At 42.7% G+C, this 24,406-nt stretch overlaps 1 protein-coding gene across 4 annotated transcripts in view; it reads left to right on the forward strand.

Moving 5' to 3' along the window:
- The first annotated feature begins 2,696 nt into the window (after nucleotides 1-2,696).
- The window catches only part of npas1 (neuronal PAS domain protein 1), a 67,990-nt gene continuing 46,280 nt past the window's right edge, over nucleotides 2,697-24,406 (forward strand). For 3 of the 4 annotated variants that reach the window (XM_036130204.1, XM_036130206.1, XM_036130207.1), the window contains exons 1-3: nucleotides 2,698-2,822; nucleotides 16,729-16,898; nucleotides 21,645-21,883. In XM_036130204.1, the coding sequence (XP_035986097.1) occupies nucleotides 16,804-16,898; nucleotides 21,645-21,883 (334 nt within the window). In that variant the 5' untranslated portion in view covers nucleotides 2,698-2,822; nucleotides 16,729-16,803. Of the gene's footprint in view, nucleotides 2,823-16,728; nucleotides 16,899-21,644; nucleotides 21,884-24,406 lie in introns of all 4 variants that reach the window. The other variant, XM_036130205.1, reaches the window with a different exon arrangement.

Genomic DNA, 24,406 nt, shown 5'->3' on the forward strand with positions numbered 1-24,406 from the left:
TTAGATATTAAATCATACACCAAATAATATTCTAATGACATATTAAAATTATAGCCTAATGATATAAAAAAAGTCGAGTCTTTTTTCAATTTCCGGTCAGAATGATCTGAATGTAGGAGTCCGAGTCCCAGTTCGAGTCATCAGTGCTCAAGTCCAAGTCAAGTCACGAGTTCTCTAAATTTAGCTAATGACTCGGACCGAGTTCGAGTCTCGGACTCGAGTACTACAACATGGTATCCTATCATGAAGATGTGGCATACATAGATATGGATGGAGGAACTGATAAAGGAAATGGTCAGTTAGCTAGGGCAGCATATAAACTTTGATAAATTTGGCTTCCATGCTGTTTCACAGTCTGGCAGATTATGCCCAATTGGCGACCAGTTTCTACTGATGACAATGGGAGCAGGGTGGAGGTTGAACATGACTTCTATAAAGACTCATGTGACCAGCATTCTGGGCTCAAGCTTCCTTATCCCTTTGTCCCATGTTGATACCTATTCAGAGAGCCCCAGTATTGATTTGTACCATTTATCTGTCTTGTTTAGATTAAAAGTATTAAAGTATAGTTCCTGTTTGAAGAGTAATTTCCTCCAACCAAAGTATTCAATGTGTGACGACTTCCCGGGCGTAAAATTACCGGACATGACGCAGATATTGTCTGGGCCAGTCTAACACGTGGATATACACCAATCTAAACTATTCTATAAGTTGCTATGGCTAAATTCTGTCCTGCTGAAAGATAAACCTCCAACCGACCAATTTTCTTCCGGGATTTTCTAGCATCCATTTTCCCATCAAGTCATCCCCACATCATGGTGCCGCCACCACCATGTTTCACATATGGGTGGTGTTTAGGGTGCTGTGTAGTGTTAGTTTTCCTTCAAAAGAATTTTGCTCTTGGACTAAAATGTGTAATTAGGGTCTCATAAGCACAGCACACTTTTCAGATTTGGATTTGAGCCCGAATCAGATTTATTTGTCAAGTATGTAGATATACAATGAATTTGACTCTGGATTGTACAATGCTCATGATGTGCTTACTTATACAACAACGCTATAACACAATAACGCAGTAATAAAACTCAAACACGGTATTCAGTATGGAGGACACGTTTGCAAATCATTTTAAAAACTAGATGGGAGTCCCCCTCCTCGTTTGGAACCATTTACTGCTTAAAAATGCAAAAGTAGTTATAGTTTTGACTGTAGTACGTTTGTAGTACGACAAAATGTGAAAAATGTGAAGGAGGCGTGGAACCTTCGCAAGGCAATGTATTTGGATATAACTTCCACTGTTATTGGCACCTGTTCATTTGATAGCACTTTTATTTCCATAGATCATGAACTAAAACTCTGCGATAGACTGGTGACCTGTCCAGGGTGTACCCCACCTCTCGCCCATTGACAGCTGGAGATAGACACCAGCACCCCTCGCGACCCCACAAAGGATAGACGTGTTAGAAAATGGATGGATGGATGAACTAAAACTGGCTGGTATGAACCACGATTTGTTTTCTCATAACAGATAAGGTACTTCCATATTTTAAAGCGGTCAAAAGTCAGAACCAACAACAGGTTTTGAACCGTAGTTTTAGATCAGAAGATTCTGACACTGGAGAATTTGTGAATAAAAAAAATAAAATAGGCTTTTCATTCAGTGTATTTTTTATGTTTGATTGAAATGTTGAATATAGACAAGTTCCCAAGGTGAGGGAAGCTTCCATTTTCAGCGTGAAACGTCTCCTGAATTCATTTTGAGGCTTTATTAAGTGTCCAGTCGGTGTGATACTCCCCCCTACAGTGACAAAACAACAGTGTTTACAGAACGGCAGTCACATTGTGCAATCTGTTTGAATGTGATGGAATCTCCTACTTGTTTCAGGCATCCTCTCTCCTTCCTTGTGTTTCTCCCTCTCTCTTTTCTTGCTGCTAATCAGCATTTGAAAGGCAGCTTTGACAGTGAGAAAGAAACTGAGTAAAAGGAAGGGGGGGGGGGCTCGTTGGAGGGTGGGGGTAAACGAAAGCATGAGACACAGCGAGTTGGGGAGGGAGAGTCAGAGGGAAGCCGAGGCGAGGGGCTGTACAAGCATGCCTTTTATATTTACTAGTGACTGAGAGGGAGGGAGGCAGGGAGCAGCTGAAGGCAGAGACAACTGGTGTGCGCGGCTTTCCCAAGAGGAAATGAAAAGAAAGAAGCTCAGCGAGGAGAGTGAATGAGTGAGCGGCAGAGAGGAAGGGTGGGAGGGAGCACGCCGGCTGGAAGAAGGGAAGGTGGGAGGGAGTTAGACAGAGAGAAAGAGATTCTCACACTGGCTGTGTCCTAATCCGAGTCCATCTCCAAGACGCAGCGGAGCAGAGTGTTAGTGAAGTGATTCCGAGAGCCAAGGAGAGCTGCATCAGCTCATCACACACACATCTACACAGTCTCCTTCCTCCGCTGTCTAAAAGCACACACTCTCGCAACAGGATGCGTCCGGCTGCGCGGCCACGGCTTTTGTGAAAGTGAGGGGATTGACGGTGCCCACCCCTTCCTGACTGTCCCAGCCGGCCCCCCCTTTGGCTCACACACACCGTGTCTGTTTGCTGTGTCTAAGCTCGGGGCGCTGCTGCTGCTGCTGCTGCTGCTGCTGTTGCTGCTGCCGCTGCTGGAGGAGGAGGAGGAGGGGGAGGAGGAGGAGGTGGTGTCGGAGGTGGGGTGGGCACTGCCAGGGCAGAGCAGGGGGCACCTTAGAGGAGAGGAGGAGGGGGAGGAGGAGGAGGAAGAGGAAGACAACAAAGTGGATCAGATCAACCGCATGCGGACTGGAAATGCCCGTCAGGTGAGTAGATAATGGATCTAACAACTCGCAGTCAACACACGCATGCAGGCGTGCGCCCGGGCGCACAGTGGTGCGGGGGGGCGCACACCCGGACACACGCCTGTAAAGTTATGCTCATCTTTAAACTTTTATGTCCAGTTTGAAATGTGTTTTAATCTACTGATTTATTGTTTTACGCAGCTGGATAATGATTTGCAACAACTTTTGTCCATTTCCAAAGTTCTTTTTTATTCTCTCCCTCAAACGAGGAAAGACTCGAGAGCGCTGGTTACGTTATCGTGGATTTCAAGAAGAGAATCTAGCAAATGTAGCAAATATAACTTTCACGTTAGTATGTTGGATGGTTTTTCCTTTAAGTGAAGAGATGGGACTTTTTCTTCGCTCGCAGAGCTCAGTGTGATTGTTGGGAACTCCTGGAGTTAGAGGACAAAAAAAAAAAAAAACATAAATATAAATTATTACATCGACATTGATGCATATCATTTGATGCAATTAAATCGAGCTGCTGTCCCTTAAGGCACGACGTCCATTTTCTTTCATTTCTTTATTTATTCTTTTTTTTTTTACACAAACTTCTTTGTGTGTTTCATCAGTGTAAACTAGCAACCCGAATTCATTGCTGCTCAGATAAGCCAAATAATCGTGTACGTTTCTGTTCGGCGCGCTTGTTTGAATGTGTCTGCTGTTTGGAGATAGGGAGGCTGAGAGTGAGCGCCGTGCGTGCCCGGCTCCACCTGCAAAGGCTGAATTGGTCACAGCTTACTGGCTCAGTAGCATTCGCTGCCTTCGGGGTGTTTTGCAGCAGGTGGTCCAAATTGGCAGAATGACTGTGACAAACAGGCGCCGTTTCCCTGTTGCTGTAAAGTAAATAACAGCATCAAAACCGTCACGTAGGAAACCCCATGCTTTCATATATTTTTTTTCTCCCCCACTCCTTCTTTTTTTTAATGTTATTTATCTTTGCCAATTGAAGTGAAAGCCGGACTTAATTGGATTTAGCAAATATTATCAGTCGGGTTCAGTTTAAGCCTTTGCATCTATCTAAATGTAAATATGTGCACATCCATCCGGAAATTTATGTTGTGGATTTTGTGTAAATTGCGCTCTGTTTCAAACGCCACCGACAAGATCATTTGCATCCACACCTGCTGAGGCTGCAGGTGCCTGCAGATCCATTCTCACAACATAAACTGCCTCAGATGTATGTGGATGGGGTGTCAAAATGTTTGGAGGTACAAAAAAAAAAAAAAAAAATGAATTTCAGAACTCTTTTTTTTTTGTAACTTAAACCCATTATAGAAATATGTATTTAAAAAAATTCATTATACCGTGACTGTTTCCACTTTGATGATCGGCATTGCTTGAGCACAGATTGGACAAGTACATCCAAAAGGAGCCAGAGTCCAAAGCGAATCATTGCATGGTACAGTTTATACCCCAGCCTCCTGAGCCGCTGAGCCTCTCCATCCGTTTCAAAACTTGCATGTGCAGGATGTTTTGCTTGCGACCTCTCTTTAGGCCCTTTTTATGAGAACCAGACACAAGTTTATTCCCCCGGCTTTTTTTTTCTTCTTTTTTCGGATTAAGGAGCTGCAGGTTTGTGCCAAAGGCAGAAGTGAACTCGGGTTAAGTTTGTGAAAGAGAAAATATATCCCGACTAGGCGTGGATCGGCATGAGAATCACACGGGAAGACACTCTTTAATAAAAATACCAAATCATGACAGTATTTACACAACAATGTAAGACCTAAATGTTTAATATGATATGCTCCTGCTGATGATAAAAAAACATTGATTATCAAAGTTATAATAATGTTATGTATAACATCTAGTGTCTCATTAATCAGCGTGACGGCTAGTGCTCCTTCAGTTTCCATATTATGGCTGTCTTTTCTCATAAAAAGACCAAATTTCTACTACTATTCTTTCAGCCAGCTGACCAGCAGTGTGCGGCAACAGGTGGGAGAGGGGCAGGACTGCGTCACTGCGCTCCATACACTTTATCCGGCGTCTGATTAAACGGACTTTAAGCTGTAGGAATGGGATGATGGAAAATTCGAGCTCTTTTGGAACAGCAGCGTCTTAAAACCTTGTTCGACCGTACTTGTGGTAATTGGTCTTTAACTGTTGCCTGCTGCAGCAAAGCTAAAAGCGAAAGGAGACGTGATTTAATGTAGTTTCTACGCGTATTTATTTCTGTTTGGCCCTAATTTCCCCCCACCCCTCGCCTCTTCTGACTCCCAGTCGTCGTCTTCAGTTAGGCGGATAGGCACCCCACAGCTACCGCTCTCCTTCTGTTTCTTTTATCTCTTGATATTTTTTCCTCTCTCTGTTGCTCTCTTAGAAAACACACACTCTGAGGTGGTCAGTGTGTTGACAGACAGACGCTCGCACACTTTCTTCGCTCTTGCAGTGCGAGCGATTGTGTGTGTGTGTGTGTGTGTGTGTGTGAAGAGCGCTGACAGACAGTGTGTGGGTCTGTGACAGAGGGTGTCAGCGCAGTGTCAGGGAGATGTGTTTAGTGTCACACTCTGCTGACCTGATCTCCAGTTGGACTGTCCACTCCGGCCCCGCTGTGGCTCCTTACATAACCCCCGCTGTCATTCACACGGACGCCTGGAGGGATCCGCCGGGGTTCTTGTGCACGCTCAAACACATGCATGCATTTAGAGATTACAGGAAACGTGAAGGCATCCCGATTCCCCTTTCAAATCCGGCGTCAGTCTATGTTGCAGTTTTTAATTCCTCTGCTACTCCACAACGCAAAGCTATATTTCTATTTGAAATATTCAAACAAAGCAACAAGTTCCAAACACTTTTTTTTTTCTTCTTCCAGAGGGCCGTTCTGGTTTCCAGAAGTGAACACCCACACAACTTGTGCAACTCTTATCCGGCGCTCTGACATGTTTACTACGCTCTCTTTATTAGCATGTGTGCTTCTTCACAGTGTGCACTTTTAGTCCTGAGTCAGTGACCCTGGGTGCCATTTTTCTGGCCTGTGGTAATTTAGAGGTCAGCGCTGATACAGTGATGGAGAGTGGATTTAGCATCCACGGCCCTGGATAGATGGCTGAATCCACTTGGCTGACTCCTCCGCAGTCAGAAAGGAGACGCGTCCGTTCACTCTCTTATTTTTAAGCGTTTAGGCGCTACGTGGTGTTCTTGGCCTTTCTTTATTCTCACTTTTCATGTCAAGCTTTTCTGCAGGTTCGGGGTATTTAGCCTTGCCCTCCACATGCTGGATGCCCATGGACTTCATGCCTTTTTTGCTAATTAAGGGTTGGTCACTCCTTATCATTTATTTTTTTTGGCCCAGAAAAATATGCTGAAAATTGGATTTCTTATTCTAACAAGTCCCATCCAAATGTGTCCTAAACAAAGACAAAGGAAGTCAGACTTAAATAAACCGATTTGATTTGCCTTAACTACCTTTAAACTACATTTAGACATCAGTGGACATCGTGATGTAGCAGTCTTTTCCATTTCACCTTGTTTAAATCAGAGGGTAAAGTTGTCATTTCTATTCTATGCAATGAAACATTTCTTCTGAGTTAATGTCCTTTTTTTTTTTTTACATTTGTGCTCATTTAACGATGTAGCATTTTCACTAGCAAGCAGAAAGGTCTTATCAGCTTCTTTAACTCGCATTGAAATATTTAACCGAGCAGCTCTTCTCACCCAAGTTTATTTCAGCCCTTTCAAGCTGACTGCTTTTCCTGAAAGGCAAAATGAACACTGCAGTTCACACCACTGCACCAGGTAGCGGATCATTTTACCCTAAATTACATTTACCTTATCAAATGTTTCTCTAATTAAACATCCCGGCCTGTTCTGCTTGCTTCAGAAGCAAGATATATTTTTAATTGCTGACTTAATGCCAGGGTTGGTGTGACATTCTCGGTGTGCTGATGTTGAATAACACAAAGTCCAGGTATTATGGCAGTTACACAAATGTTCAAAACAGAAATGTATTTTGGGATCTAAGTTCCTTTAAAACTGGAAAGCAACATTTGTCCCCAAAGCTTCCGCCTTATTATAACCCATTAATTATTAGGGTTATAACAATGTTATTTATACAGTCATGTATTGTTCTTGACTTTTTGATGCAAAACCTTAAAGACATGCAATAAACTTTGTAGATTTAGTATGTTTTGCTGAACATGGGTGACGTGTGGTACTCCCTGGGTTTCCACACCATGGCTGTCCATATTTTTTTTATGATGGAAAACATTCCCAAACAGCCTAATTTGTTTTTGTTTCATGTAAGCAAGGGAAAAGTTTAGAAGCTTTTTTTTTTTCAGCTGGCTGACTAGCAGTGCACAGCTACAGGTGGTGGAAGTGCAGCAATGCATTTCTCTCGTCTCCAAACAATGAAAGATAACTTGTGTCACTCTGTTAGTTTCACTGGTACCCACTGTAGCCTGGTTTAAAACCATTACTTTCTAAAAAAATCTTGCCATACCTTGATGCCGCTAACTGTACCACTCCTACTTCCCTCAAACATCCATTTGTGAGACAAATCCCACCCTCTTTTTTGTCCACCACTTTTAAGTTTTCAAACTTGTGGAGCGTTTTGTTTCACAGATTACTTAGGACAAAGAAAAGAAAAAGAAAAACAAGCATTCTGCATGCTCATTGTTTAATTCTCATAGTTTATACACGCAGGTACAGCGGAGGCTTGTGTGTTTACTATGGCTGAAGTTGATGGTAATTATGACATTCTGTGTTGCTTGAAGCCTGTGAGGAGTGGACATCAAAGCAGGCACACCAAAGCCCTCTGTAATAAAAGAAGAGGCGGGAATAGATATTGATTACAGAAGGTGAACATTAGCAAATCTCTTTCTCTCTCCTTTTTTTTTGTTTTGTTTTTTTTGCCCGGCGTCCTCATCTGTTCATCGTTTCCTTTCCTCTGTTTCTTTTTTTCTCCTTGTGCTTCCTCCTTCCCCCAAGTGCTCTCCGTCCACCCCTCTATCCCTCTTTAATCATTTATTTATTTGCTGATCTCTTTATTCTGCACTCTTTTAGGTTTAGGGATGCTGCTCGGTGTAACCGCGCTGGCTGTTATCATCATTCCTTCACAGACAGGCCCCACGAAACGGCTCCTCCTTCGCTCATCACTGCAGAGATACCTGGGGGCGGGCGGGGTCACGCTGGTCAAATCTAACGGCGTATTGATTCCATTAGATAATTAATGACCTAAGCAAGGGCCGTGGAGGAGCAAAAAAAAGAAAAAAAGAAAAAAAAAAGGGGGTTTAGAGACGAAGGATGGTGGGGCGGGGATGGGGATTGTAGACGGTGCGAGGCAATGGGAATACGGGATGCGCTTCTGGAGAGGGGGTGGCGGACGCCGGGGCTCCTGAGGGTTGAAGAGAACCTTGGGTTGGGAATGATCCAGAACTGTCAAGGTCAACTGCAGTCGGAGCTTCACTACGGAAGCAGAATGCCGAGCGAGTCGGAATAGCAAGAGTGAAGGTGGTGTGTGTGTGTGTGTGTGTGTGTGTTGGGGGGGGGGGGGGGGGGGTCTTCATGTCCAGCAGCTGTCGATAGATCAGCGGCTGAAAAATTGTACATTAAAAAGTGTTTTGACTTCCAAATCCTCAGGTCCAACCGCGGCCGTAATGCATGATAAGTAGTTTTCAAGCCCTCCAACCAGAATACCAAACTTCATCTCCCCGGACACTCCAGACACTCATTTACAAGCACTCAACAACATGAAAGGCAAAGATAGAAAACTAACTACATCAAATATTCTGCTCATGTTACAGCCAATCATGTTTTCAACATCTTCCATGATATCGAGCGCTCTGTATTTGATAAGAAATTATTCAAAGGAATGGCTCACACCGCTGTTGCATGTGTGCGCCGTTTTTTTTTTACCTTTTTGGCTTGATGTAATTAAAGAGGAGTGGGCTGCAGAGAGCTGGGGGAGAGCTGTCTGCGAATCCTTAGCCGTAAAATGTTTCTGTAATGATGAAAATATGAAAAGCACCAATTTGTTTTATTTATTTAGATTTTTGTGTTACTTTTCTCTCCTGCAGCATTAAGGTTTTAGCCTGCACTCCGTAGTGGAGCAGAAAATGAGAAAAAGTAAAAAAAAGTTGAAGGAATAAAGTTTAGAATGTGAACAATGTGTTGCAAAATTCCACACAATCTGAGGTCTATCCTATAAACCACCACACCTTTACATAATGGAGCTGTGCATAATGTTAATTATTTCAAGATTCTTTTAAAAAACGACTTATTTTTTTTGTTAAGCAAAGTTTGCTGACGATTATCGAGCCACTTCTCATGCTTGTATTCTTTTTTATAGCTATCCGGTTATATTTTATTGTACGTCGTGTTTTAGTGATGCAGCGCTTTGGTTGACCATTGTTTATAAATATGTCTTGGAAATAAACCTTGACGTGAAAGTGATATGAAACATTTTTTTTCCCTAAAATATGTGAAGGACTAAGTTGAACTGCAGCTCCAATGTTACACATTTGGTGAAAATATCTCAAGCAGGGCCAGTGCAAAGGCGCTTAGTAACAATGTGCCTTGCACCCGTAAAAGGAAAGAAATCATATGCCGTATCTCTCACTTTAGTAAGTAAAGCATTAGGGAAAGATCAAATTTTCCTGTTTAAAGAATTTTAGTCACTGTTGGTTCCAGGAGAGCATTAAGATCTATCCGTTTATTTGAAGCTGTAACTGAACTGAACTATTATGGGCTTTTTAGCAGTGCAACTGCAGGTAACTTAAGTGTGTTATAATTTGTATTCCCAAAAGGACTTTAGAGTTTCTAAATTGTTTTTATTACCAGTTTTATTAATGCAATAAATACCCCAAAAAATTGTAATGAAATTTTAAGCTCTCCTCCCCCACCCCTGAGAGAAAAACTGTTAGAACTACTTTTACTCGTTTTTTCTATTTTCCCTGTGATCAAAACCCTTGCTGTTGTTAATACAGACGAAACGAGAATTAAAATGGATAGAAATGGGACAAGTTGCTCCATTACATCCAAAATGATCTGCTGAATGGACACAAAAAGCAATAAATAGAAATGTTTTGTTGGGAAAAAGTCTTAAAATAATTAACAGCTGTCGCAGCCAAAATATGTGCAAAGGCAGGTTGTTCCACAGAGCATAGGTGGGAAATTCCTAGACATTTGCGACATAATGTTCCAATCCTAGACATTATTCCGTCAGCTGCTAAGTGTTTTTCCGTTGTCACTCCGCCACAAAATCTTTAAGTTGAGATGCACAAACGTGACGTAAGCTGGTGTTTGGATTTTTGGGAAGAAAATACTTTTTCTTCACTTCTATTATATCACTGAATATAGCATATATAGCTGTGATAAAAGATTTCGCCCATATCACCCATCCTTAGAAAACATACAATATATGAACATTGACGTCAAAATAACCCCTGCAGAAAAAGGCAAAAACCTTCAGAAGTGAAGTTCTTGTTATTTGTGCAAACCGCTGGCCTGCACAGGCTTGTTTCTACTCTTCACCTTGGCGTGACTGCAGTGTGAATGTAATCTCTGGTGGGCTATGAGAGCTCCTGTGCCTCTACATTCGCAGTCTTGGCCAGACTCTGTATTGGGCCCCAGGGGTTGTGGAGATGAGGCATAAAACAACCATGCCCCTACCTAGGGGAGCTGGTGGCAAGGCGGCGGGGCTGTTGTCTGTCGTCGTGCTGTTTGACTTAAATGTGTTCATTTGCCTTAGCTCCTGACTCCCTATGGGGAGGGGCAGCTCGGGGAAGAGGAGGGGCGCGCTAACGAACCTCTGACAGCTGGAGGCCCTAATTAAACGTCCCCGCTGAAAATAAACAGAGCGGGCGCCAAGCGAGCAGCAAAGAGCGGCTCACGAATGAGTGTTCGCTTGCAGTGCCTTCCCTCTCTGTTGCTGTTGACACATTGCCAAGAGAGCGTGACTTTATAGGGTGGGGGTCTCAAAGGCACCCTCACGTATACACACACATGCGCAACACTAACGAGTATGTAGCACAGCAGCAACACATTCTGAGCACCTGCGGTCACACTCGATGGGAGTTGATCTCCACAGCTGCGAACACAGTATAATTTTACTCCTGGTGCTTTCAGGAGTCACACCTTGCTTTTCCTATACGTTTCCCGCTGCGTTGTGACAGAATGAAAGAGGCTCCGGCCCCATTGAGGGGGTTTCGCGCTCCGTCTAGATGACACGTCTGACATTCAGCCTGTTGTGCAGCTACAGCTAGCCCGAGCATTAGCAGTCAAAGTGGCGGGGTCCATTTGAGCGAGCGCATTAATGGGCCGCCCAACCTGCGACAAGGTTATGAGGCTGATTGAATAATTACTGTGGAGGCTCCTGTCCATTACGGCCCCGTGTCCGCTCAGATAGAGGGAGACTCAGTGAGAGATGCAGAGATAGTTCGAGACAGAAAGATGGGGAGGGCAGATTAGATAAGCACAGATAGGGTCAATTAAGAGATAAACATACAGGTATGGGCTGGAGGCGAGCTGTGTGTGTGTGTGTGAATGTGAGCGCCAGGCTGGGAAAATGGTTTCCTGTCTGTGTCTCCTTTTGATCCCTCCGTCCAACCCCACGCTGCCTAATTTGGCATGAAGTGCATTTATCCAGGTGAGGCAGAGAAGGTGACAAAGGTGAAGTTGTTAGACAGAGGTCTGCTGCCCTCTGCTTGACCCTGTCGACTATTTACCAGATTCTCCGACAAGAGCTCTGTCAGTGTTGCACTTATGGGACTAAAATATATAGGTTTCCTGTACGAGAATGAAGCCTAAAACCGTAAGCCTATGTGGAAATATATCGGCAGTGGGAATGCTTTAAAAGGAGCTTATATTAAGGGCGGAAAATTAACCAGGTTTATCAAACAGTTGTACCACTGACATGGGCCAGTATGAGAATGTCCCTGCATGGCAACGGTGATTTATACAGGTATACTAATATTTTTTTCAAACATTAAAACAAGCCAAAAATTATATGGATAAACATTTTGCTTAATTTAGTTGTAGATTTCCAGTACTTGTTGTGCTTTGCAAGTATAACTATTTAATATTAATGGGGTTATCTGCCCCTGTAGCCAGTCTGGAGTCAAGTGCTCATCAGAGACGCCGCCGCTAAAACAGCTATGAAAAGAGTCACCGGTGCCGCTGCTTCAGTTTCCACACCATTCCCGTCTGTTTTTCGTGATCACAATATTTCCCAAATGGCTTAATGTATATTTCCTTGTAATTGACGGGAAAGTGAAGCACTGGCAATACGCAGCAACAGGTGGGGGAGGGGGAGCGCTGCAATACTCTATGCCCCAGAAAGCTGTAGAAAACCTTTGTCAATCATAGACCACCTCTGCTAACTCTTTGTAAGGCATTTTAACCATAATAACTTTTTAAAGCCTTGGCATGCCTTGGTTCTGGGAACCGGCACCTGCTACCAACTATAATTGACTAAAAATGCAACTTCAAAGAGAACTTCGATGAGAAACAAAAGAAACATCATTTTATTAAAGAAATGTCTAACAATATTATCATTACTTTGCATATTTGTTATATACAAAATAATCATCTAAAAATATGATTACTTTGCATATAAAGTAATCATATTTTAGATGCAACTCCCTAACTATAAATTAACTCCCTAACTGTTGCCCCAGTGGCGCAGGAGTTAGGGAGTTTGTCCTACAAATGGTGGGTTGCCAAATCGATCCCCGCTTCAACCATCTCAGTCGTTGTGTCCTTGGGCAAGACACTTCACCCGGATTCCTGCTGGCGGTGGTCAAAGGGCCCGGTGGCGCCGATGTATAGCAGCCTCTCTTCTGCCAGTCTGCTCCAGGGCAGCTGTGGCTACTAACATAGCTCACCACCGCCAGGGTGTGAATGGGTGAATGAATTGTAGTGTAAAGCGCTTTGGGGTCGTCGGACTAGTTAGAGCCTGTACAAGTACAAGCCATTTACCATATATTAGCTTGGATTAATTGTAAGAGTTAAAATTATGCATGGGCCATTATGAGATTCTCCCTGGTTGCTAACGGCGAGTGTAATGAAAACAAAAAAACCTGCAAAACAAAACCTTATTGCTGTATAAAAGTATTCCTAGCATTATTAAACTTATATCACATATTGGTTTCAATGTTTATTGTTATTTTGATTATGATATATGGATTTAAACAAAAAATTTCAGAATAATCCACTGCTAAATTTACTAGTTTTTAGGTACTTAGAGTGCAGAATTTAACACATTTTTGCCATCCGGCTCTTTATAGAGTAACTGGAGTATAGCTCGCAGATATTAGGCGGCTGATTAGTTGGGTTATCTGCTCTAGTAGCCAGCCTCCAGTCAGCTGTTCAAGGCTTGCAGCTTATTGACTGTAGTTTTAAAACAGATTTAGCTTGATAGCTGTGATTGGAAGTGGAGCAGGAAATATCCGTGAGCAGCTAAATCTTTCTTTCTTGCGGGGAGTCAAAAATGTTAGCGCGTTCCTTCAGCCAGCTGAGTGCCAGTGTGCAGCAACAGGTGGTGGATGGGCATTCCAGTCGAATAAGAGCCACCTCAGCGCCTTCTGTGTTATCTTATGAGCATATATGAGCAATGTTGTCAATTCTGTTTCTCAGCTTTAATTGATCATTACTTGAGATTTATACATGCGGCGGAGTGTCACAGATGTCCAGGTTTATTGGGTGTATGCACGAAATGTCAGGCGGTCTCTCTATTATAAAATAACAGAACTAATGATGGGGAAAAGGTAACCTGGCTCAGGTAATTCACTTTTCTTTATAGTTTGTGGGTTATTAAGCTTCATTACTGTATGCCGTGTGTGTGTCAAGTTTTAAATATAAATAAATAAATACCCGATTATGTGCAACTTCTGTGTCCGCAAACGCCAGCTTTTACACGGCCGACTTCGGATCCTGCTGAAAATAGACATCTTACATTTTTTACGCTTCCCTTTAGCTGCCTAAAAACAGAATAAAACTATGAAAGATGACCCGGTCTCTGTCTTTCTTCGTGAAACTCATTATTGACTCATCTGCCTTTGAAATCTGTCCAAGAAGATTTCTCGCTTGCATTTAATGTTGGCTGTTTAAGGCCAGATTTGTGAAATGATATCTGCCAAACCTGCCCGGCTTTTGCTGACCCCTCTTAGCCGAGGTCAGCATAGCCATGCTCGAACTCGAGACATAATCCATTTTCTTTTGCCCTGGCAGAGCTCAACCGAGGTGATTGTGCTGACCCAGCCAGCCCGAAGGAATAGCGAGATAGAGCTGTAGAGGCAAAAAGAGAGAGAGAGAGAGGGCATGCGAGGCCCAAGGGCATGACACCGAGGTGCTGGGGGCCACAGCAGCCCTTTAAATGTCAACACAGCACAGAGGGGAGGCAAACTGTTGAGGAGCAGAGCTCTGTTTGAGGACCTTGGAGAAATCTGGCAGCTTCTACCACAGAAGTTTTGATGGCTGGCACGATACAGCGAATAGAGGGAGTGGACAGTGGGGTTCGTCCGTAGGGATGTTTGGTTCAAACCACAGTCACAAGTTTGGAAACTTTCCTGGGGATGGGGATAGTGGGGGGCATTTAGAAATATGATATTATGTGTAAATATGACGTTAGATTAGGATTACTGTTGTTCTATGAAGATTACCATTGGATTCCTGAACTCCTGAGACTAATGTGGCCATTGACGGTGCATTTCCTGAACGTTTTGGGACCCCTTCAACTCTTTTAACATTTTGACACTTTACAATGACATTTTTATTTTTCTTTACTTTAGAGACTTCATCTGAGAGATTAACATAAAGTAATGGGTAAACATAGAGAGGAAGGAAAATGATGCGTTGATGGCAAAATCTGAAAAAGCGCTAAAGAGAAGGCTAGAAAGAGTCCATGTTCCACTATGGTATGAGCCAGGGAACACAGCAAACATGTGGAACAAGGTACTCTGGTGAAATGAGAGCAGAAATGAGCTTTTTGGCCTACGTACAAAACACTGTGTGTGACATAAACCCAACACTGCACTTTGCCCTGAACACGGCATCCCCATTTTAAACTATGGTGATGCCAGCGTAATGCTGTAGAGATGGGTTTCCGTTAGCATAGACAGGAAAGCCGGTGGTGGCTCATAAATTCAGGGCCACCCTGTAAGAAACCCGCTGAAGGCTATACGTGGTTAGAGCCAGGAACGAAGCAGAGCAACGACCATAAACGTACAACCAGCGCAGCACAGAATGGTTTTTTCAGAAACAATTTGCAAAACAGGTATACTCACTTAACAATTATGTAATTCGTGTTGGGCTACCACTTAAAATACCCAAAATATACACTAAAGTTGGTCACTGTGATATGAATCCTTTTGCAAGACCAAAAGCTCCCTCCCTCTCCGTTCCTTCTTTTTTACTTGATTTAGTTGAGAATATATGTGTCTTTTTATTTCAGAATTTCTTTTCGACATTCAAACTAAGACCTTGCTGACTAAAAGTGAGCTTTTAATTCGGGAATAAAGGTGCATGAATAAGGCTTTTACAGGCCCTTACCATTTTCCAGATTTCTGTAAGACCTGACCTGCGGATTCTGCCTTTGGCTGCCTCCGATTTTGTTTGTAGAGACTATGACACGTCCAAACTTTTTTTTTTTGTTGGTCTAAACTTAGTTTAGAATCCAACAGAAAATCAGAAATTTTCTAAATTAGCTACATTTATTAATACCAGCATGACATTTATCTGATGTTGTGTTTTGTACATTCTGTACGAAGGTCCAAAGGAATGATGTAGTCGTTTTCCAATTACATGTATTTGATGAAGAAAGGGAAAATAAATCTCCTAATAATCCACTTGCAGATAAACAACGAGAACTGATGAAAGTGAAAATTGGTTGTTTTTAATCACTCGCCAATTGATTGGTGCTTCACGAGCATAATAAGCTTTGTCCACCAGCTGCCCATGACCTTCAGATGACACCAAGTGACAGGCATGTGAATAATCTATTGCTTTGCGTAGCCATAGTGTTTTTTTGAGAAATGTAAAGTACTCATATTTAAGTTTAATATATTTCCAACGGTAAAGAAACCTTCCCCCATACTTTTTATTAACATCTTATTTATATGAATAAACACATACATGTGCTTATTTCTTAAAATATCTTGTTTGCTTTGTATACTATCTCATAATAGCCAGGCTATTTGCTGCACAGGCTTTCTGATAGTGTCACAAATGTTTTCTTTGTTTAAATGCTCAGATTTTCAGTCAAGTTCTTTAACGTCTCTTAATTGTTAGAGCAAACCTGGAGCATCTTGGCAGATTTTGCAGTAAATCCTGGAGAAAACCCCCCAAAGAAAGTGAAAAATATCGGCGTAAAAAGACTGACATCAGCAGACGAATTGTATTTTAAAGGGATTTCCCAAAGGAATAGGGGAAGAAATCCAGCAAAAACCTGACACAGGACCTGAGAGATGCATCCGGCCCTTCACTTCATCCATCCGCTATATGCCAAGTTTCCAGAAAAGAGTCCTTTGGGAATCACCTTGTTGGTGCAAAAATCTGACTTCCATATCTGTCAAAATGTTATTTTTGGTATTTCCCATATATTTAGCAAAATAATTAGGAAGAAAATGTGTTTTTTTGGCCATTCTGTTATTAGTAGCATGCCAAATGATCCAAGTGGTTTAGATCTTCCCTAAATTGTTAGTTAGTCGCAGGATTTTCATACGGTGCTAAAGCTCTAAGCTGAATTTCAATAAAGTATCTAAAGCACTTTAGATCAAAACAGGATTGCTTACACTGCATAATGCATTTCAGGTCTTCACATGTGGGCTCGCTGCGCATAAACTTCAAAAAAGATCATGATGATTTTATAACACATATTGATGACCGAACCAAGGTCACTTTGTTAATTTACTCTTCACCCATTACCCGTTCCCTGTGAACTCTCCAGGTCTGAGTCTGTCGCAACCCGAACCAATCGCAGCCTTCGTTAAGGAGCAGCGTCGGGCGCTGGATCGGAGCAAGCATGGCGAGCATGCCGTTTGTCAGCGAGGGGAAATGTGTGAGTGTGGAGTGGGATTTCCTGCAAGGACTTCTCGCCAAGCCTCCTACACTGCCCTGGTGAGACCACACACACACACACACACACACACACACACACACACACACACACACACGGACCAATATAAGCCTGGGAGCATGCCCATGAATTAATCTCCACAAGGTGAAATCCATGGGTTGACACCCTTGCACATACTGACAGCCTGATAAAGAGTTACCCTTCAGTGAAACACAATACAGAAGACGTAAGTCTGTTCTGCTCAGCGCTACATATCACCTGCGCCGGTGCTCACCTGCCAGTCGTGTCAGAAACGGGACCCCCTGCACCTCCCCTTAAAGGAGATTAAGTAAATTTGGCAGGAATTATTAATGGGCAGTCATTTACAGGCGGATATATAAACTAAGCAGAATCAATGTGCGCGTATTGATTGTTCTCGGTGGCTGGGGTCGAGGCAGTATAATAATGAGATGTTACACGGGCTGGCAGCATGAGTCCACACACGCTCGCAGGGAGACACACCGGTTTCACTTGTTAGGGGGTGGGGGGGGGGGGGGGGGGGGTGGAAAAATACAGCAGCTGTGCCAGCTGATTAAGATATAACCATATCTGCGCAGGCAAATCCTAACAAGTGTTTATTGCACACGCGCGCCTGCGTACGGCTAGACGCCTTGGTGCGAAAACGCCACAGACATAAAAGAGAATATCACACCCATGTACGCGCAAACACTTTATTCCAACGCCGCACTGACACAAATTGTGAAGTGGCTGTGACAACATAATTCCACCACTCAGGCCCCATTGAGGAGAGTCAATACCCAATCACAGAGACAGGCTACCTGAGCCCCAGCTCCCTCCGCCTCCCCCCCCCCCCTCTCTGTCACTCTGCCCCTCCCTCCACTATTGATCCCTCAATCATGGCTACAGCTCACTAGCCCGGGACCAGATGAGGGAGAGGCAGAGGATTTAGAGGGAAGGAGGGAGGGCAGGGAAAGGGGAGATAGGCAGGGGGAGAGAGATTGTGTGCACAGGTTCACATATGGATTTTAGAGCAAATAGTATTATTAGGACTCTGTTCGAGTGGATAAAAGAAGAGGAGTTTGTAATTATCGGGCTCGTCTTCAGGAGCAGGGACAGACCGATAATCAGAGCGCGCAGATGCTAAACACTTTCCGAATCCAAAAATATTTCGCCGAAATTGCACACGTTGAGTGAAAACAGCCGATGAAGTGCGACAGCGTGAACCTGAGCCAAACACCAAAACGTCACGCCGATGTCCAGGGACCAGAGGTCGGCAGAGCAGCCTTTTTTAAACACATGGCACGTTTCGTTAGCTAAAACACTCCCCGCACCCAGTTGTTTTGAGGTTTGAAATAAATACACCACAATTTACCCCGAAAACGGTGTTAGCTTGTGAATATTAACCACATTATGTCTCACATAACGAGTGCTCCACATAAACCAGAGAGTATAAGACAGCGCGAGGATTAGAGTCACATCTGCTTAAAAAGGAGTGTGTTGTTAAAGGAAGCAGTAGTTTTAAGGTTCAGAAGAAGTTCTGGACAAGGTCAACTGGAACTTCAATAAACAATCAGTGCCAAGGAAAGCACCAGTCATTTATAAGGGCTGTTTCAAATGAAATCAAAGACTGGCTCAAAAAAAAAACAGCAGCACAGAAAACAGATTAAAAGCCATTTCGTCACAAAGCTGCGCAAATCACTTACCACCAGATTATGCCCCCCTTTGACAAAGGCAGCAATATAAAAGTCGATATCAGCCCAACAGTAGCTTTCACACACCCAGGCAGTTTTGATGGCAAACGATCTCATCCAGGATTACGTTGAACTAATAGTTCACTTTGTTTTAATGTTTCTTTGTTTCCTAATCATCACAGCTTGACTCAGAGATGCTTTGCTTTGCAAACATGTCAATTGTCCATTAATACCACATCTGAAAATGAAAACCCGGGCTCTCCCATTGTGCCGTGTACATTTCTCCTCTTCATACTGTCTTGTGTGGTAAACAATGTGTGTCCCTGAATTTTCCGCAGGGGCGAAGGAGGAGACGAGCATTACATCAGGAGTGTTTAGAGAAACTGAGCTTACAGCAAATAAGATGCAGACGTGCAATGTTTTCTATACTTTTCAGTCACGGTATTGTTATTTTAGACATTGCATGTGGCACAAACAATACATCAAATATATTACCACCCGGGCCTACTTATAATCCCAAACTTCATTGAATATCATTGGGATTTTAAGTAACTGACAAAAAAATATCCTTCTTTTCAACAAATGAAAGGCAAGGCAAGGCACATTTCAGTATGAAGACAACGCAAAGTGCTTTACATGACTAAGACATAGGAACAGAATAAAAGCAAGTTGGAATAAAATGTAGAAACAAAACAAAACATGGGAAAATAGAAATTAAAAGCAAATATTAATAACAGTTGGACTACAAAGTTGAACTAATGATAAGCTTAAAACTTCAGTCACTGTCCTGTATTTGTGAATCCTATTTTGTTGCTTTAAGGATTGAATATAATTAATTATTTCTATAGGCTTTTATTTATTAAAACAGTTTAACTAGAACAGTCAAAGGCAATCCTAAACAAATGTGTTTTTAATCTTGGTTTAAAGGAACTCAGGCTTTCCGCACTTTTACAGTTTTCTGGAAGTTTGTTCCAGATCAGTGGAGCATAATTAATAAATGCTGCTTCTCCGTGTTTGGTTCGTGTTCTAGGTATGCAGAGCAGGCTGGAGCCAGAAGACCTTAGCGGTCTGGAGGGTTGATACACTGATAACAAGTCTGTGATGTATTTAGGTGCTAAGACATTCAGGGATTTATAGACTAACAGAAGTATTTTAAAGTCTATTCTCTGAGATACAGGGAGCCAGTGTAAGGACTTTAGAACTGGGGTGATGTGCTCTACTTTCTTAGTCTTAGTGAGGACGCGGGCAGCAGCGTTCTGGATCAGCTGCAGCTGTCTGATCGACTTTTTAGGCAGACCTGCGAAAACACCGTTGCAGTAATCTATTCGACTAAAAATAAACACATGGATTCGTTTTTCCAGATCCTGCTGAGACTTTAGTCCTTTAACCCTGTAAATATTCTTCAGGTGATAGGAAGTCGACCTGTTAATTGTCTTTAGACAATGAAACGCTCAAACCTACAGGTCATATATAACCAACAGGTCATATGGCCTGCACACTCATCCAGCCCCCTTTAAACTGATGCGCTTAAATAAAATCCAGTGCCAAGTATTGCTTTTGAAGTCACCTATTTAATAAATAGAGTCTACCCATGTGCAATTGAATCTGAATTATTAGATAAAATTAGGGAACAAACAACAACAGGACACCAGACACATGGGTTGTAAAGCTTTAGAGAAGCTCAAAGTAGAGTTAGATTATAAAACATAATTCTGAACTTTGATGGCGCAATCTTTAGTCCATCATCCAAAAATGAAAAGATCATTGCAAGACAGAGCCATCCAACTAAACTGACAAGAGGTAACACTGGAGGAGCTAAAAATTACTCAGGTAAGAGGAACTGTTCAGGGCAATTAGTGGTTTTGCTGTTCCACATTATGGAAAAGTTGTGAGAAAAAAAAAGCATTTCTGAAAGAAAATCATAAGAGTTCCTGTTCAGAGTTTGCCATAATCCATGTAGGGAACACAGCAAAAAAGGTGGAAGATGGTTTTGTTATCATCTACGGCCAAATTGGAGCTTTTCAGCCTACATATAGATCACTATATGTGATAAAAAATATGCATTATTCTGGAAAGACCACCCCTTTTGGTGAAGCATGGTTGTGGCAGCATTATACTGTGGGGAATACTTCTCTTCATCAGGGACAAGAAAGCCAGTCAGAGCTAACTGGAAGATGGGTGGAGCTAAATACTTGAAGAAAACATTTTGAAAGGGTCAAAACACAGATTTAGGTAGATGTTAATGTATCGGAAGGTTTTAGATTCAACCACAGTTGTTTGATAGAATGGCCACCCACATTTCAGACATAAAACCAATTGAATGTCTGTGGCAACACTTGAAAACCGATGTACGCAGATGTCCTGCATATAATATGACTAAGCTTGAGCCCTTTTCCAAAGAAAGAAATCTATCGATTGATAGACTTATACTGATGACAAAAAAAAGGGTCAATAAAAAGTTCAATAGAATAATAGTTTTTCTTCCTTTTGCATTCTAGCCTATCATGTAGGTTAGTACTACAGTGATAACATCCTCCCAGCCAATCACAAACGCAGAACCAGGTACCAACCTCTGCCCCCTTCAAAGAGGACAAAGAGGACAAAGAGCACGCGTTCTTTTTTTTTTTTTTTTGAAAACTTGCAGTTTTGGTAAAGAAATTGGTTGAATAATTGGTTGAGTTTGAATTCAGTGTTTGTGTGTTCTGTATCTAAAAATAGGTTGCTAAGTTACATCATAACACGCCCAGGGCAACACTTAAAATATATGTTTTGAATTTGTTGATAATTATTGATATCGATCAATATGGTATCTATTTTATCAATATACTTTTTTTCTATATCCTCCAGGCCTAGTCTAACATACTGAATTAAAGGCCCCGACAAATACATCCAAAAGCACCTTTTAAAATGTGTGTACATAGCAACAAAATGTTGTGTACCATCTCACAAACGATGTACCATTTCTAGAGTGGTTTCTAGAGTTCTAGAACTAAAGGCGCATGGTTGGAAACCCTGTATAAATGACCAATGACCATTAGGTTTTCTACTGTGTCTTGTTTCATCTACTTGTAATACACTTGTGTGTTTGTTTCTCAGTCTCCAGAACCTGCGTAAAGAGAAATCTCGCAATGCAGCTCGTTCTCGGCGGGGGAAGGAGAACTTTGAGTTCTTTGAGCTGGCCAAGATGCTGCCTTTGCCAGGGGCCATCACGAGTCAGCTCGATAAAGCTTCAGTCATCCGGCTGACTATCAGCTATCTGCACATGCGCACCTTTGCAAGCCAAGGAGACCCACCATGGAGCCCTCTGCTGGAGGGGGACAACAATTGCAGCAAAGGTGAGCTGGAAACCAAGACACCAAGATGCTGGATTTTTTTTTTTCACCTCTGAAGTTGGAACTCAAATCTGGAAACGGGGTCAGCCCCAACTCAATCGGTTTTCAGTTGTAAGTTTTTAAATTAAGGCGGACTGATAATTGATGCGATTAATGACCAGGCTTTCTGCAACTTGCAATACAAGCAAATAAAACTGTACATCACGGCATTTGATGCATTCAAATATTGTACCAACAAATTCACTTCTAGAGTGTGCACCAGACAATGAGCTGCGATGGATTTAATGTTACACAAGCTATCAGAGGTGAGGAAAAAAAGAAGGCTTATTACTTTTTAGCATATGTGTGGCAGCCATCTTGGATTTGTTGATTGGTTTGAGGTTGGATTCATAAGTGGCGCCCGTTTTACTGGTAGAACTGTGGAACAACATACCAGCGTTCAGCTCAAACGATTGCTTGAGTGTCGAGGGCTTAGAAACACTGGGAAACGGGCCGAGTTGATAGAAAGGTAAGTCGATGTTTTTCTCATGCTCTGCGTTCATTGCGTCATCGGCCGTTTTTTTTTTCTGTTTGTAGTCACCGTCCAGGAATCGGCATAAATTGATCGGCGGGCCGGACAATTTAGTCCGGCTCGGTGGCCATGCATTATCATTATCCAACGGCTGTATCTCCTCGCTACATCGACCGATCTTCACCAGATTTGTTGTGAGTCATGGGGGAAAGCTGCCGAACGCGTTTGTGGGAATCGCCCGGTGGACGGGTGAGGAAAATGCGTGACAGCATCTGCGGTGGCGGGCGGCCGGCGGTGCGCGAACCCCGCCCGCCGGCCGGCACCGCGGAGGTGCGCGAACCCCGCCCGCCGGCCGGAGCCGTGGCGGTGCGCGAACACCGCCCGCCGGCCGGCCCCGCGGCGGTAGCCAATAGGCCGGAGTGCGCTTGGCTGCGAGGGCCGATCGACGCCGCTTGCGGCTTTAACATCCTTCATATGCGGCCTATCAGCGTACCTCGAGTCGCTGTTGCGCGTTCCATAACAACAATATTTAAAAAACCATGGTTAGGAGACGTCTTAGACTTGGAAAAAGCAGTAGTTTACCGAGTAAAACCAGGGTAACTACAGCGAAAGAGTTATTAGTGCAATGGAATGTTACTGCTTCATGTCATACATCACACGTCACAGCATGTTCCTACAACGAACTTGGATCAATAAGTGACTCGACTCGGACTTGACTCGGATGAGTAGTGGACTCGACTCGGACTCGACTCTGATTTTTTTTTAATGACTTGGACTTGACTCGGACTTGAACACTGGTGACTCGAACCTGGACTCGGACTCGAGGCATAGTGACTTGACTACAACACTGGTTCAAGGGAGTCGTTCCAGTCATTGCTCCTAACCCAGCGCTGGCAAACGGATACTGAACTGAACTGAAACAAACACCACAATGAGTAAGAGGCCGTCCATTGTAAACAACACAATCAAAGACTTTTAAGTAGAAGAGGAACATACCAATACACTAAGAAGAGCTAACCCTAATCACCAAATAAACGACATGTGTGTCAATTAGTAATATAGACCAGGTGAGACAGGAAGTAGAACAAAGAGACTACAGAAAAAAAGGAATTATGGTCCCCAGTCTCAGTATTGAGGTGATTCAGAAAGAAAAATCCACATCAACCTAGAATATATAAACTCAAGAACAAAACGAACAACCATTCTCTTTGGTCTGATATTTGATGTAGTCTTTTTTTAGGGACAATGAAGAGTCAAAGCTGGTGTGTTGCATTTAGCAGTGAAGGCAGTGATGAGATCAAAATGGCTTTTGATCGTGTGTAAAGCAGAGCGGCAGAGCGCAACATGTAGCTCTAACCTGCAACAGTGTTACTGCAACTCTTTCTGTCTGGGAGGAGACACCTCTGGTGTTTGTGAGTTACAGAATAGGAAAACAGGAAGCTTCACAAGGACATCTCTCCTGCATCAATTTTTCATGAACACACAGTAAAAAGTACTCACAATTAGGTTTAGGACACACCTCCGGAGATTCTGGATGGATTAACTTCAGTTTTATGGGACTACACGTGGATTTTTATCACACTGGATCTACTGAAAAACCTCTAAACTTAGATTTTTATTAAGAATGCCCCAATCAGGTTTTTATGCGCTGCAATACAGATCCGAGTCATTTAAGAGGCATTGTCCGACACGGCAAGTCCAATATTTCAGTAAAACTGATCAAGTCAATGGTGTTTGTATGCTTGACAATGATTCACCTTTAAAGTGCAGTAAAAAACAACACTGTGCGTTACATCAGTATTTCAGCTCACTTACAAATCATTTCTAGATGCTGCAATCTGGCCTTTTCTCTTACCAAGTCTTCCTTTTTTTTGACAGTTACAGATTTTTTTTGTTCCAACATTAGTTTCTGCAGGTCTGTCTCAAAACACCTGTTATATTTTAATACGTGTAACCTAAAAAAGCCCAACATTCATGTTTTCTTAACATACATCTGATGTAAACAAAAATAGCCG

Source organism: Fundulus heteroclitus, unplaced genomic scaffold, assembly GCF_011125445.2.
Source record: "Fundulus heteroclitus isolate FHET01 unplaced genomic scaffold, MU-UCD_Fhet_4.1 scaffold_300, whole genome shotgun sequence".
Lineage (NCBI taxonomy): Eukaryota > Metazoa > Chordata > Actinopteri > Cyprinodontiformes > Fundulidae > Fundulus > Fundulus heteroclitus.